Source organism: Drosophila miranda, chromosome XL (assembly GCF_003369915.1).
Source record: "Drosophila miranda strain MSH22 chromosome XL, D.miranda_PacBio2.1, whole genome shotgun sequence".
NCBI lineage: Eukaryota > Metazoa > Arthropoda > Insecta > Diptera > Drosophilidae > Drosophila > Drosophila miranda.
The window spans coordinates 20485302-20498664 of NC_046673.1; the positions used below are offsets into that span (position 1 = coordinate 20485302).

The 13363-nt window shown below is 44.2% G+C and overlaps 1 protein-coding gene across 2 annotated transcripts; it reads left to right on the forward strand.

Annotated features, from left to right (window-relative positions):
- The first annotated feature begins 203 nt into the window (after positions 1-203).
- LOC108159421 (protein-tyrosine sulfotransferase) lies at positions 204-12877 on the forward strand. Of its 2 annotated transcripts, none has more exons than XM_033390957.1 (7): positions 204-636; positions 3574-3704; positions 5810-6050; positions 6197-6376; positions 6710-6846; positions 6909-7107; positions 11242-12877. In XM_033390957.1, exons 1-7 carry the CDS (start codon positions 475-477, stop codon positions 11731-11733), a joined length of 1542 nt encoding a protein of 513 aa, XP_033246848.1. In that variant the 5' UTR covers positions 204-474; the 3' UTR covers positions 11734-12877. The 2 variants fall into 2 exon arrangements, with proteins under 2 accessions (XP_033246848.1, XP_033249640.1); XM_033393749.1 differs by having other exon boundaries at positions 6909-7069; positions 11242-11368.
- The last annotated feature ends 486 nt before the right edge of the window (positions 12878-13363 follow it).

Sequence of the window (13363 nt, forward strand, 5' to 3'; positions counted from 1 at the left end):
AACATCTGCTCCAGAGCTCTCCTTTTGCCACGAAAGCCCAGGACTACACCTCCAACGGCAACGCCATCTCCTTTTAGAGAGCAAACAGTGAAGCAGAAAGAGTGAAAGCAAAGCAAAGCCAGAGCCAAAGCAAAACAACTCGCTTTGAGGACTGGGCACGCTGTACGACTCTGTACATGCCTCAAGAAAACCAATTTACATATTTAAGCTTTGGGCAAACGAACGAGGAGGAGGATAGAGCCAACTAGAAGACCACTCACTCGTCAATAAAAAGGCGACGACGACGACGAAGACGAGGGGTGTAAGAAGGAGCCACAAGCAGAGCCAAGGAGTCAGGCACCAGGCCCCAGGCCCCAAGTGGCAGGCGGCAGGCGGCAGGCGGCAGACGGCTGGAGTCGTTAGGGGCAATTCAAATCAAAAAGCAGTTAGCTTCAACACCTTCCAAGTCGGAATAGAAAGAGAGTGAGAGCCAGGATGCGATTGCCGTATCGTAATAAAAAGGTCACCCTGTGGGTGCTCTTTGGCATCATTGTCATCACGATGTTCCTATTCAAATTTACCGAACTGCGCCCCACCTGCCTCTTCAGAGTGGATGCCACCAACAACGAGCTGTCCTCCCAAATGGTTCGCGTTGAGGTATGTACCCAAATCTCGGCCCCCCCACACACGCACGCACACGCACACACGCTCCCCCCAAAAAAAAAAAAACATCTTCGCATCCTCGTGGCCTTAACGTGCGTTTCGAGTGTGTAAGAAAGTTTGGGAAAAAGAAAATTTTCTTCCAGCTACTCGTACGAGCAGCTATATAATGGAAAGCCCAACAAGAGAGGAAGGGAGGGAGGAAGGAAGGCATCCTCCTTGCAGGTGTAGAAACAAACTTTTGTGGCATTTACATATCAAACATTTGTTCGCCTAAGGACTTTGCTTATTTGATAATTTAATCAATTTGATGGCAACTCCAGAACGAAATTAGTTTCAAATTGAAAAGAATCTTCCTTTAGTGAGAGAAATTTGTGTGAGAATTAATGCCAAACACGACATCAAGGGGTCTCTCTGTCATTCGTTTGATGAAACCAATCGACTGTGAAAAATACCAGCAATTACGAGTTAAATACCAGTATATTTGAATAATTATGCGCTAAAATCCGATAACACAATCTATTCTGTTGTGTTTTCCAATAACTAATTTAAAAATATTTCATATTTTCACGTTTACCCTTGAATGGCACAAAAATAATTAATTTTATGTGTGTAATGACTCCTTCTATAATATTGGATCATTTCCGACTCACATTCATCTATGATAGCGGTGGGCACGTGCTCACCGCCACTGCTAGAGCTCCAGGATATATTCTTTGACAACCGAAGCCACACAGGTTCCAACGATTCGCACAGAAATAAAAAATAAAATACATGTCGTGTGCATGATTTTTTTTCTGCTCTCTAAATAACAAGCCTGTCCACCACTAATCGAAATAATTTTCCACTTGTTGTCCATTACCTTTTTTTTGTAGTCGATCGTAAAATACTTATCGCAAAATACTTATCGCCCTTCGCTTATGGGACATTTGTGCAGCAAAATCAACAAGTGTTGGGCGACTTCCCAGTGGAAGGAAGAGGGGCATTCATTCAGCTGTAATCCCAGCTTCGGCCACGATGGGCGTTTGTCGAATCCGCGATTGATTCGGTTATGCGAGGCTGAAGCAAAGCAATTCAATATTCAACTGCAAATACACTCCCGCGACGCACTGTGGTGGCTGGGTCCACGGGTCCCAGGGCCCCAGTGCCCTCTGGAACACAAAACGTTTGCAATGATAAATCAAAGGGAAAAATACTCGTAGAAATTATATAGGAATCATAGAAATAGTAGAACCGAAAGCAGGATAACTAATTTCATGTTGGCTGAACATACAGAACGGACTGGAGTGGTAATGGGAGGATGCCCCAGTCCGTTTGGGAGGAAAGAGAGTGGCCGTCCATCCATTCATACCCCCACCCCCACACCCCCCGGACTGACCGACCTGCCGACCGCACACGCAGACCAAAGCAAAAGTCATTGAGGGAATTTAACTGGTTATCGGATGACCGAACACTATTTTGTAAACATTAGTCCAAACCAAAATGGTCCTCATTGGACGTTGAATACCATGGGGAGGCAGGCAGGGATGGATGGGGGAGGAGGAGGAGGAGCAGGAGCAGGAGAAAAAGCCATTGATTAGCATTGGGAATATCGAAGGCCATAAGGAGCTTAGAACCGGACCAGGGGCCAGAGCCATGACTCGCACACGAAAGACAATACCGATTGAGATGTGTGTGCTGAGATAGACAGAATTTTACTTTTCCATTTCCATTCGCTCACCGAACATTAGCACATCTTTTGGCTTTAACCCAGAGATGGAATTTAATTTCTTGGCATTTCTGTTTGTCCGTAATTAAGGGAACAATGAAGCGATGATGCCTTCTGATGTTTGCCTTCTGGTGTGGGGAACTCCATTCCAGTTGATTTAATTTTGAAATTGAATTTTGATATGTTTGATGAGTGCAAATTTCAATGTGCATGCATGGACTCAAATATCCCTTCTGGCAACCAATTGGCATGTACTCGGAGAAAAGCGCACTGAAAATTGAATAATTACACTTAGATTTATAATTTATACCAGCTGATCCGACAAACCATTTTCTGCAGTATTGTGAACTATTTCTGTTGCTCCGAAGGCTTTAAATGGAACAGGTTTGAATCTGAATACGTGGCGATTGGCAGCCCGTTCCATGCCCGTCCATCTGGACTTCTGTCTGAATCTGAGCGCCTGGCAATGTGCACAATCAGCACTTTCGGATGAGCGGAATATTGAATATTTGGTCCGTACTCGCATGAGAGACGAAGAAACGAACCCAAGAATCATGTACCGGCGATGTAAAACCAGAGTTAATTGCTTAATTAAATCAAACTAAATTATCAAAAATATAAATATTCCTTTATTTAATACAATTAATGACACACACCACAGATACAGATACGAGTATCTTATCAGCCAACAGTGAAGTGCTTTCCCCTTAAGTTTATTTTGTTTATCAATAGATAGGCACCCGCCAAAACCCAAAAGCTATCACAGATATCGGTGCCCCTAATTCATTTATAATCGATAAAGGAACACCGATCGATATCCCATTACGAATCGCGATAGCCCACGAAGGTGAAGCGCAGAAGGTGTTGGGGAAAAGGTTCTACAAGGCCAGAAATTTAACTTTTATTGACAGTTTGAGTTCTATTTTTAATAATTTCCATCACATTACGGCCTGTCCCCTGCTCAACCCCGGAAGACATTTTCCAGATATTCTTCTGTCATTTTCCTTATTTTTTTGACGCTAATGCCTAGGAAGGCGTTAACACCTGCGCTCAAGCGTCAAACCAGTCCTCCCTACCCTACACGGCCGTACTTTTGCCGTCATCATCCTCTGAGCCACGTAATTTTTCTCTCGCCTGCCTGCCACATTTTCTCTAATTTCATTTTTTCTCTCTCCCCCAACACGGACGCCCACGCCATGCCACACCGATGCCACGCCATGCCACAGAAATACGTCACGGATGACAATCAACGCGTTTATTCATATAACCGGGAGATGCCTTTAATATTCATAGGCGGCGTGCCCAGATCTGGTACGACGCTGATGCGCGCCATGCTGGATGCCCATCCCGATGTGCGGTAAGTATGTTTCCTCCCAGGATCCTCCCCCCACAACGGCGTGGGGAACTGTTCAATTAGTGCAGACAGAGTCCTGGCAATCGCAAGTCATACTTCCTTCTGAAAGCCAAAGGGAAAACTCTTGTTTCCATCTACATGTCTTTGCTCTTTTCAAATATACAAAATTGTAGCATATTTTTACGCCAGCCTTTTGCATAAAGTGTATCCTTCTCTATTGTAGGCCCCACAGGGAGAATATTGTAATTTTAATATTTGCATTTTTCCCCCACCCCCCACCTTCCCCCCGTCGGTTTCCCGTCCCGTTGTCCTGTGTGGCCTTGTGTCTTTGCCTCCTCCAGATTCCACGGCCACAATTCAATATATGTATTCCGTGTCGCCCTTTGGCAATTTTTCCTTCTGCCGCAGAGACATAAGGCAGGCAGCTCCCCGCTTACCCCCTCATGTATTTTCCCTCTGCCTCACAATACTCACAATCCCTTGTATTGCCATAATTCTTAAGTTTCCCTTTACGCATGAGTAATTAGCCACGAAAATTGTGCAATCTGAAAATGTTAAAGGCCAAAAGCAGAACACTGCAAAGAGATGAGCCTCCAGCCTCCAGCCTCCTGTTGCCTTAATTTTTGTTTTTTTTTTTATTAACAATTTGCCTTTCTGCAGTCCCAATCCCACTCCATGGCTCATGCCCATCCATGGTCTATCCCGGATAGGAGATGTCCGTTGACAGGCAGCTCGAGCTCGGTCTCGGGCTCGCTTTTTCTGATGGCTGCACAGCACAATTTCCGCTATTTAAAAACCTACTTCCCGGCTACCCGAAGCAGCCCCCTGCCACAGGACGGAAGAGACTGTGGGATGTGGAAACGCGATGTGGAAGGGCGATTTTAGTTACGAAATAGGTTCAGCGAGCGCCAGGTTGAGGCCAGCACTTTGTCCCTTTGTTCGTCCCAAAAATTCTGTAAAGTTTTCGCAAGTTTCTCGTGTGTGTGTGAGAGGGAGAGGGAGAGGAAGACTCCAACACTCGGATTAAATCTAGTATCTGGTGTGTGTATTTGTAGCATTTAGCATTTTAGCATTTGGACTTGGCTTGAACTCAATTAGTGTGAGTCCTCGGTAAGCCCCAGGAATAATTTGTGGCATTTGTCTGTGTGTGTGTGTGTGTGTGTGTGTGTTGGTTGGGAGAGGGGCGGCACGCCTCCCACCATTAATGTTGAGGTGTGAAACACGCAAAATGCGCTTTGTGGCATATCCGATTTGGGGGCATGAGCTCTTAATTCCTTAACTTTTGAGTGCACAAAATGAATGCAAGATTTTACTCGCAACCGCAATCGTTTCACTTGAAATACGTTCGGGGCAAATGTGCACAGACTTAATGGGCAACTAATCCTTTAACAGAGAGGCTAACAGGCTCTGGGATCCTTCGGGGCAGCACAGAAGCACTTGAATCTCTCTCATGGTGGCATGTAGACTGCTGCAATCAATGAGGCAGCGCGATATTTATGATAATTTACGCAATCAGCGTACCAATTTTTTGTGCATGCTCTGAACTTGATTACTAACTTTGGTTCGTGGCTCCTGGTTGGGACTGGGACTGGGACTGGGACTGGGACTGGGACTGGGACTGGGGCTGGGTCTGAGAATGGGGCTGGCGTTCAAACGATTCGTTTGAAGCCCTTCATAGTTGAGTGAGCTTTGAGCAGCCCGAAAGGAAACCGACAACCGAAGGGCGGCGGGTAAAAAATTGGGAGCCAAATGAGAGTTATGCATCAGACATCCAGCCCAGCAGTGCAGGGCAGGGCAGGGCGGGGAGGGGTGGTAGGGCTGGGGGTATGCCATTTCATTTGGCCGATTGCATTAGGAGGTGGTTTTTCGGTATGGTTTCGCCTTGTTCCTCCTGCTGGGCCAGCACCGATGGGACCCTTGCTTCGTCCTGTTGTTGCCAGGCGATATCATGAACAGTTCCTAACCGCCACACGATACGATACGATACATATATGCAACCTGCTGCTGTTGCTGCTGTTGCTGGTTCCACTTCCAATTACTTTATGTTTGTTCTCTCTCCCCCTCTCCTACCGTCGCCTGCTTCCGGTCTTTGTGTGTGTGCGGTATAGCTGCGGGCAGGAAACGCGCGTCATTCCACGCATCCTGCAATTGCGCTCGCACTGGCTAAAGTCCGAGAAGGAGTCGCTCCGGCTGCAGGAGGCCGGCATCACCAAAGAGGTCATGAACAGTGCCATAGCGCAGTTCTGTCTGGAAATCATTGCTAAGCATGGCGAGCCGGCGCCCCGTTTATGTAACAAGGATCCGCTGACGCTGAAAATGGGCTCCTATGTCATCGAGCTCTTTCCGAACGTAAGCATAAGCCCCCACCCAAACCATAAAGCGGCATCTTACGTCAGCCCTGCTCACAGGCTCCCAGACTCCCATGCTCCCATGCTGTATCCTGCTGTGATACAATTTCCTCCGCCATCCTTTCTACATTTTCCTTCTCTTTGCAGGCTAAATTCCTGTTCATGGTGCGCGACGGCCGGGCGACAGTTCATTCGATTATATCGCGTAAGGTGACAATCACCGGATTCGATTTGAGCAGCTACCGCCAGTGTATGCAGAAATGGAATCACGCCATCGAGGTGATGCACGAACAGTGCCGGGATATCGGCAAGGACCGCTGCATGATGGTGAGTACAATGGGTCCCGGTCTCGGTCCCGGTCCCCACGTGACAAGCCAATCAATGATGGAGGAGCACCCGCTTCCATCCGCAGAGGAAATCACCAAAGAGGCTTCTCCTCCTTTGTTTATTTTTACTGGAATTCCTTAAAGGACGAAACACATACCACTTTTGAAGAGATCTTGATTATCTCTCCAATAAGGGAGTTATTATTATGTATTCCAGTAAATGGGATCTATATATCTGATCCATTTAAACCATCCTAAGAGCCTTTGGATTCCATTCATTCTTCGACCCATTTCTGTGTAGTTTCTTTATTTATGGCCACTTTTTTCTGCTCAGGTCTACTATGAACAGCTGGTGCTGCATCCAGAGGAGTGGATGCGCAAGATATTGCAATTCTTGGATGTGCCATGGAACGATGCGGTCCTGCATCACGAGGAGTTCATCAACAAGCCGAACGGGGTGCCGCTCTCCAAGTGAGTTTTTGCCGGACAATAAAGATCATTTTTGATTCAATTTTATCTCCGAATCCCGTTAGAGTGGAGCGTTCATCGGATCAGGTTATCAAGCCGGTGAATCTGGAGGCGCTCTCCAAGTGGGTGGGCCAGATACCGGGCGATGTGGTGCGCGATATGGCCGACATAGCGCCCATGCTGTCCGTGCTCGGCTACGATCCGTATGCGAATCCGCCGGACTATGGTAAGCCAGATGCATGGGTGCAGGACAACACGTCGAAGGTAAGGTGCAGCCCCCACCAAAACAACAGCAAAACAGCACACACACACGAAAACAGGCTTCAAAACGATGGCGAGGACTCCATGTCCTGTCCGTCTCCCACTTTTGCACGAAACGCATTTTAAGCCCTCGCACTGTCACGCTTTCTCTCTCTCTCTCTCTGTCTCTGTCATCCTCTCCCTAGGGAGGAGGGAAAGGAAGGGCTACTTTCTGTTTGCCTCCCACTGCTTCCCGGCTAAGCTCCTCCATGCATGCTCTTGTTATCTTTCACCTTTCCATTTTCCCCCCCATTCACAGCCGCCATGTCATTGGCATATTTTGCACTCCTTTAGCCCCCCTTCGCCCCACTCTTTGTGGAAAGGGAAACAAGGCGCAGACATACGCCTTACATCACACGTTTTGCAACACTCTTTATTTATTTTCTTTTCTTTTTTTTGTATCCTTCTACTCGATTTCGTTTTCTGTGTGTGCGATTTATGTTTTGTTTTGTTTGTTTTGTGCTTTGCACTTTGCCTTTGCACATTTCCTTTTGTTGTTGTTGTTGTTGTTGGTTGCACCCCTGCAATTCCCCTGTTTATTTTCTTGTTTTGCTTTTCTGTTTTTTTTGTTATGTATATTCATCTTTTTTCAGCTACTTTGATTCTTGTTCCTATGCCAACGATATATCGTACTTATTTGTTGTTTTTGCTCTTCTTATTGGTTCTTGCTTATTGCCTACGTATGTATATGAGCCCAGAGGTTTCGATATCAATAGCAGTGGTGGAGCAGCACCCATGGGTATGGGAATGGGGAGGGGGAAATGAATATGATGACTATGGTGATGATGATGACGATGTGAGTCGAAGGTGGAGAGTACGGTGGGGCGGGTGGCGAAAGACTACTTTGAGTAGCTTTGAAGATGTGACTATATTGGGTTTCATAAGAATCTTCGTGTAGGAGGCTGGGAAATTATAATTCCCCCAAATTAGATACTCACTGAAAGTGGAACTATTGTATTGTATTATTAGCTTGTTGACGTGCAATCATTGAACCCACAAGTGAAGCTTGTCACGCGCAGGCAATGCCACACCGCCCAGACACGAACAGGTGGGGTACCAGCAGGACCTCACAAGGGGCTGGTATTTAAGAGACTTAAAGTTGAGCTGTTGTACGTGTACACTTAAGGGCACAGGAAAATCTCTTATGGAACCATTTTCCAAATAAAAAGGGGTACAATATATTCGATTTGTGGTCAAGGAGGATGTGGATGTACATGTATTCCTCGGTTATTGATCCGAGTCTATATAGCCATGTCTGTCTGTCGCACTCTTTCACACACTCTTCGTCGTGCAGTGTGAGCCTCTGGCGGAGAGGAGCCCTACTGACTGAGTATCGGGTAAACATACACCAAATGCATTGGAAATAACGTAGCGAAACCGTAGACCCCTTCGTACAAACTGGCTTAGATTGCAATTCTTAAGAAACATCGATGAGGACGAGGAGTGGTCTGGAGGACAGAGCGAGAGCCGGATATTGCCGGATTTCCTTCTGAATTCGACGTTCGTTCCAGTGTGTGAATTGTAATTAAAGGCAAACACTAAGCCGATGACTATAATTCGCATCAATTCCACAAAGTCAAAGTAAAAGTATGTCGAACAGAGAGACACAAGAAACACAAGCAGACAGACAATGCTGCACAAGTAAATAAAACCCATCCGGCAGCAGGAGGGCACTGTCACTGTGTTTATTTATGCCGTAAAAAAGTGATGTGTCAGCAAAGATTGTGGCAATGTTTAAATACCAGTTTGCTTCAAGTTCCAGTCCCAATCGCTTGGCCATCTCCATTCATCCCTGCATTCGTCCGTTCACATTTCTCTCCAATGGCTTTTGGTTAGCAATTACAACGCACTGAGGTCACAGTTCAATTGCGCTGTGGGCCATTGCGGCTGTCATATTACGCATATTCGTATATGCCTGCCGTCTGACTGAGTGGCATGTTCATTCGGATGATGATTCGGCCACAGATGTTGCCGCCGGGCGTCCGCCTTCCCCACAAGATTTAATTGCAATTTTCGGTTGGCCAGGGACGAACTTGGAGCGGACCAGCGGCGCGATGTGGGGCGCTCTAGACTCCATCTGCCCCATCCTTGCCCCCCTCTCCCTCTCTCTCTCTCGCTCTATGTCTGTCTGCCCGTGCATCCTGCTGAGTTATGTCCTGCGCAGCGACGCGTTAAATTAGCTGCTAATTAATTAGTCCACTCGACTCGAGTTGAGTTAACTTAACTTGAGTTATTTCCTCTTTACGTCTTTTTTTTTTTTGCATATTTGTTTGTCCAAAGAGTGTCTCATAAATTAAAATTGCATCAGTGTCAGCGCCAGCGCCAGTGGCAGAGACAGGACTCTGGTCCCGGGTGCACATTTAACTGGATTCTCCACTCTGAAGGGTGGGGTGGCTTCAGTCTGGGTCCAGCGATAGACCGACAGAACCGTGAACTGAACGGAACGGAGGTCCAGGACTAGCGAGTCGGGACTAAATCATTCCGTTTAGGATGTGTGGGCAGCCATATACACACTCGATTTGCTTTCACCTTTCACTGACATTCTGTCGGGTTTTCTATATATACATTTTTTTTTTTTTTAATTTTTCCCTGAAATTTTTTGTGTTTTTTTTGTTGTATTGCGCTGTTACGGCGGCAATTTCAGCTTGACAGTTGAAATTGCAATGTTTCCACGCTGTTGCCAGTGGGGAGGCATTACCAGGGATGAGGGGTGGGGGGGGGGGGGGGGGGGGGGGAGGGTGCAACACATCAGACAGCTTATGGCATAAGTGGCAATTTAAACATGCATGCCACCACCAACAGAGAGCGACAGTGGCAGGAACGAGCGGACAGGTGAACGGACAGACAGAGAGGCAGTGAGAGAGAGAGCCGGACAAAGTTAAGTCAACTTTTGCAATCCCCGTCACAGTTTGACTGGCGATTCCTGACGCCACATAATGCCACACTGCCACCAGGCACCTGCCACCCCACCCACCGTAACCGAAGCCATAACAAGGTCGCAATGCAATTAATATCAATTGAAAGCCCGCCAATTTCATTATATTCCTTAATTTATGTTAATGACAAATATTTTAATTAATTGACGCGGCTGCTCCCCTGCTCCTCCACCCCTCCACCTTTCTGCTGCTCGAGGTGTCTGCGCACATTTAATATTTTATCCATATTTGCATATTTCATATTTGTGCAGTAAAAAAAAAAATAAGTGCGGGGGAAAACTGCACGCGAAAAATGGAAATCAAAATAACGAAAGGAAAATACCCTCAGGCAGGGCCCCAAATGGGGGACCAGCGAATGTAAATATAAATAAGATGAGAGCGCTGCAAAAAATGCTCGTGTAAAGCAAATATGTTGAAGGGGCAGGACAGCGCAGAGTGGGACGAGAAAAATCTGTTCAAAAAAAATTATCACATTGCAAAAATACCAGAGAATACGCGGGACGGGGGGAAAAAAATGCGAATTGCGAAAATAAATTTGCTGCATAAAAAACCGATGGCCAACCGACAAAAGCTAGATTAAAAACTGCCCAAGGAAGATTAATAAACAGCATTATTCAATTAACTACCACACCCATGAAAGAAGTTTGTATTTGTATAATATTTAAAGCCCTTAAGGATACACAAAGGCAAAGTTTTCATCAGTAAAAATGGAAATGGATGTGGAGTACATTTTAAAAGTGGGAAAAAGTAAACCCTTGGCCCAGCTTGTGTCAGTCTTTGAACGTTTTTTATGGCGCAAAAGATGATCTTTCATACTAGTATAGGGTTTTGTGGCAACACAAAGTTGAACAACAATTTGCGGTGTCCGAATGCTTCCGTTTTTGGCAATGTTCTGAAACATAAATGTGCAGCTGCTGGCCTATCCACATATGCTGGGGCTGTTGTGTGTATCTGTGCAGATTGGGGAGCCACCATAATGAAGCGGCGGCCATCTAAAATGGGGGATTTAATCCACAGTATTTATACTCAATCCTCATATGTGTGCCTGCGGATGTTTATTATAAATATTCAAAGGATAGTTGTATCTACAATTAAGACATACATATGTACATATAGTATTTGTATTTATGCAGTCGATTAATTTTGTTTGTACATTTTTCAGGTGAAGGCCAATCGAAGACTGTGGGAAAATAAGGCCAAGCAAGTGCTCCAAATGAATCCCAGGTCGAGTGAGGACACTGATAACGACAACCCCAACAATATAATTAACACTAGCAACAACCACAACAACAACAACAAAAACAATAATAATAATAATAATAATGATATAAACGATAATAATCTGTACAATATCAATAAAATTATACCAGTAGAAGAACAAGAACAGCAGCAGCATCAACTGCCGAGACACCATCAGGAGCATGAGCAACAACATCGGCAGCAGGACCATCAGCATCAAAAAAAAGAATACGTTCGAGAAGAGGAACAGGAACAGGAACCGGAAGACGAACAACAATTGTTGCATCAAAAGCCAAAGGATGTCATTACGATAAAGCAGCTGCCATTACAGTTCAGTGGCAGCATCAGCAACAACAAAAACAAAAACAACAACAATAACCACAACAACCAGAATGGCCCACTGGCGGATACATGATATCCGCATATACCCATAAGACTGCCACGTGGCAAGCACTGAGAGAACGCGGAAACTTTGATAATGATTATGCTAACAATGAGAGATGTATATGTAGATGTTGTTGGATGATGTGGTGCGCACAGACACCCAGAACACACACACACAAATGCACACCAATTTTAAATTGTATAAGCTATACAGCATAAAAGATTACATTTGGATATACATATGTGTATGTGTATGTATGATGTACATGTACGTACATATAATAATGCTTTTTAATGTTACCAAATATGAACGAAAAAACAACAGACAACATTTTAGCCCCCAACAGAGTGCGTTTCATGACAAAGAATAGGATAGACATGGAAACAGATTATCCCATAAATGATAAATGATATGATAAATGTAATAGCATTGTATTCTATGGGATGACACAGGCATTAATCTGTTCCACAATTCGCTTAGACACCATCTCTTACGTATGTATATGCGAATACACCATTCCCTAAACTCTATTCATTAATTGTCTTAATAAGAAGAGTGATATTATGCTTTAGTTTCACTTACACAGTTACAGACCAGGTTTAAATCTACTTAATTTAAAGCAAGGACTCCATTGGACAACAGACTTAATATGTATAAACTAGAACCACTTCCATATAACCACTAAAACCACTGGGCAGCAGATCTGTGGACACTCTTAAGTCATGAAACGCACTGTCTGCATAGTATATCTACTCCGAACAATCTATAAGTTACAAAAGACCACCAACAGAAGCTGAAGAAGTGCAAGCAAAAGCTCGAAATTGATTGCAGGCGCTCACCGACCTCCTCTATAATATATATATATATATATAAAATCTTTCAATTTAGTTTAGACACAATCTTTTGTACGCATGTTTTTTGAGAGACTTATAATTAGATACCATTTTTTTGCATATTTTTAATTGTGTATATATGTATGTACGAGTAAATTATAAAATAATTCGATTATTATTTTCGCCCTACGCGTTTCTGATCGAAAGAATCTCTCGCGGTGGCTGAATTTCGTCTTTGGACGTCTCTAGGAACCTTTATATTATAAAATAGGGCACTGTTTATAAGTTTGCATGGCGGGACAGCAACAGATATCTATAAATGTTACATTTTTAATGAATGAGCTTTTAAAATTTTTTATTTCAACAGACGAAATATTAGTAATACATCAAATATTTGCTCCTGATGGGGTTTAAAAAACAAACAAAAAATCGTGAGTAGGAATAAAACTAGGAATTTTTTAATCGTTTTTTTTTTTTGTTGCAATAAATTGACTGAATGTAAAGAAAATAAATTGAATAAATCAATATAAATATTTAATTATACAATATACATACAATATATTATGAAATATATAAATGGATGTATCTATGTAAAACTGAATGTCTAAATATGTAAATGCGAGTTGTAATAGATTTTATCATACCCATGTATGTATGTATGTGTACTGAATGCCATGTGTCTGTATGAATAAGAGAGGATCATAGACCTCGAAGGATGTTAGGCTTACAACAGTTAAACTGGTGGCTTTGTGGGCACCTGGAGGACGTTTACTTCAGCCTCCACTGCCTGGCTGGACGACAAGTCGAGCGACAGCAGATAGAGCGAG

What these genes read in the sequence shown, in the direction of transcription:
- LOC108159421 (XM_033390957.1), top strand. Translation starts at nt 475, where the DNA reads ATGCGATTGCCGTATCGTAATAAAAAGGTCACCCTGTGGGTGCTCTTT. An exon ending in CCCAAATGGTTCGCGTTGAG is followed by an intron (nt 637 to 3,573) that starts GTATGTACCCAA and finishes GCCATGCCACAG; the next exon opens with AAATACGTCACGGATGACAA. An exon ending in AACGGGGTGCCGCTCTCCAA is followed by an intron (nt 6,847 to 6,908) that starts GTGAGTTTTTGC and finishes GAATCCCGTTAG; the next exon opens with AGTGGAGCGTTCATCGGATC.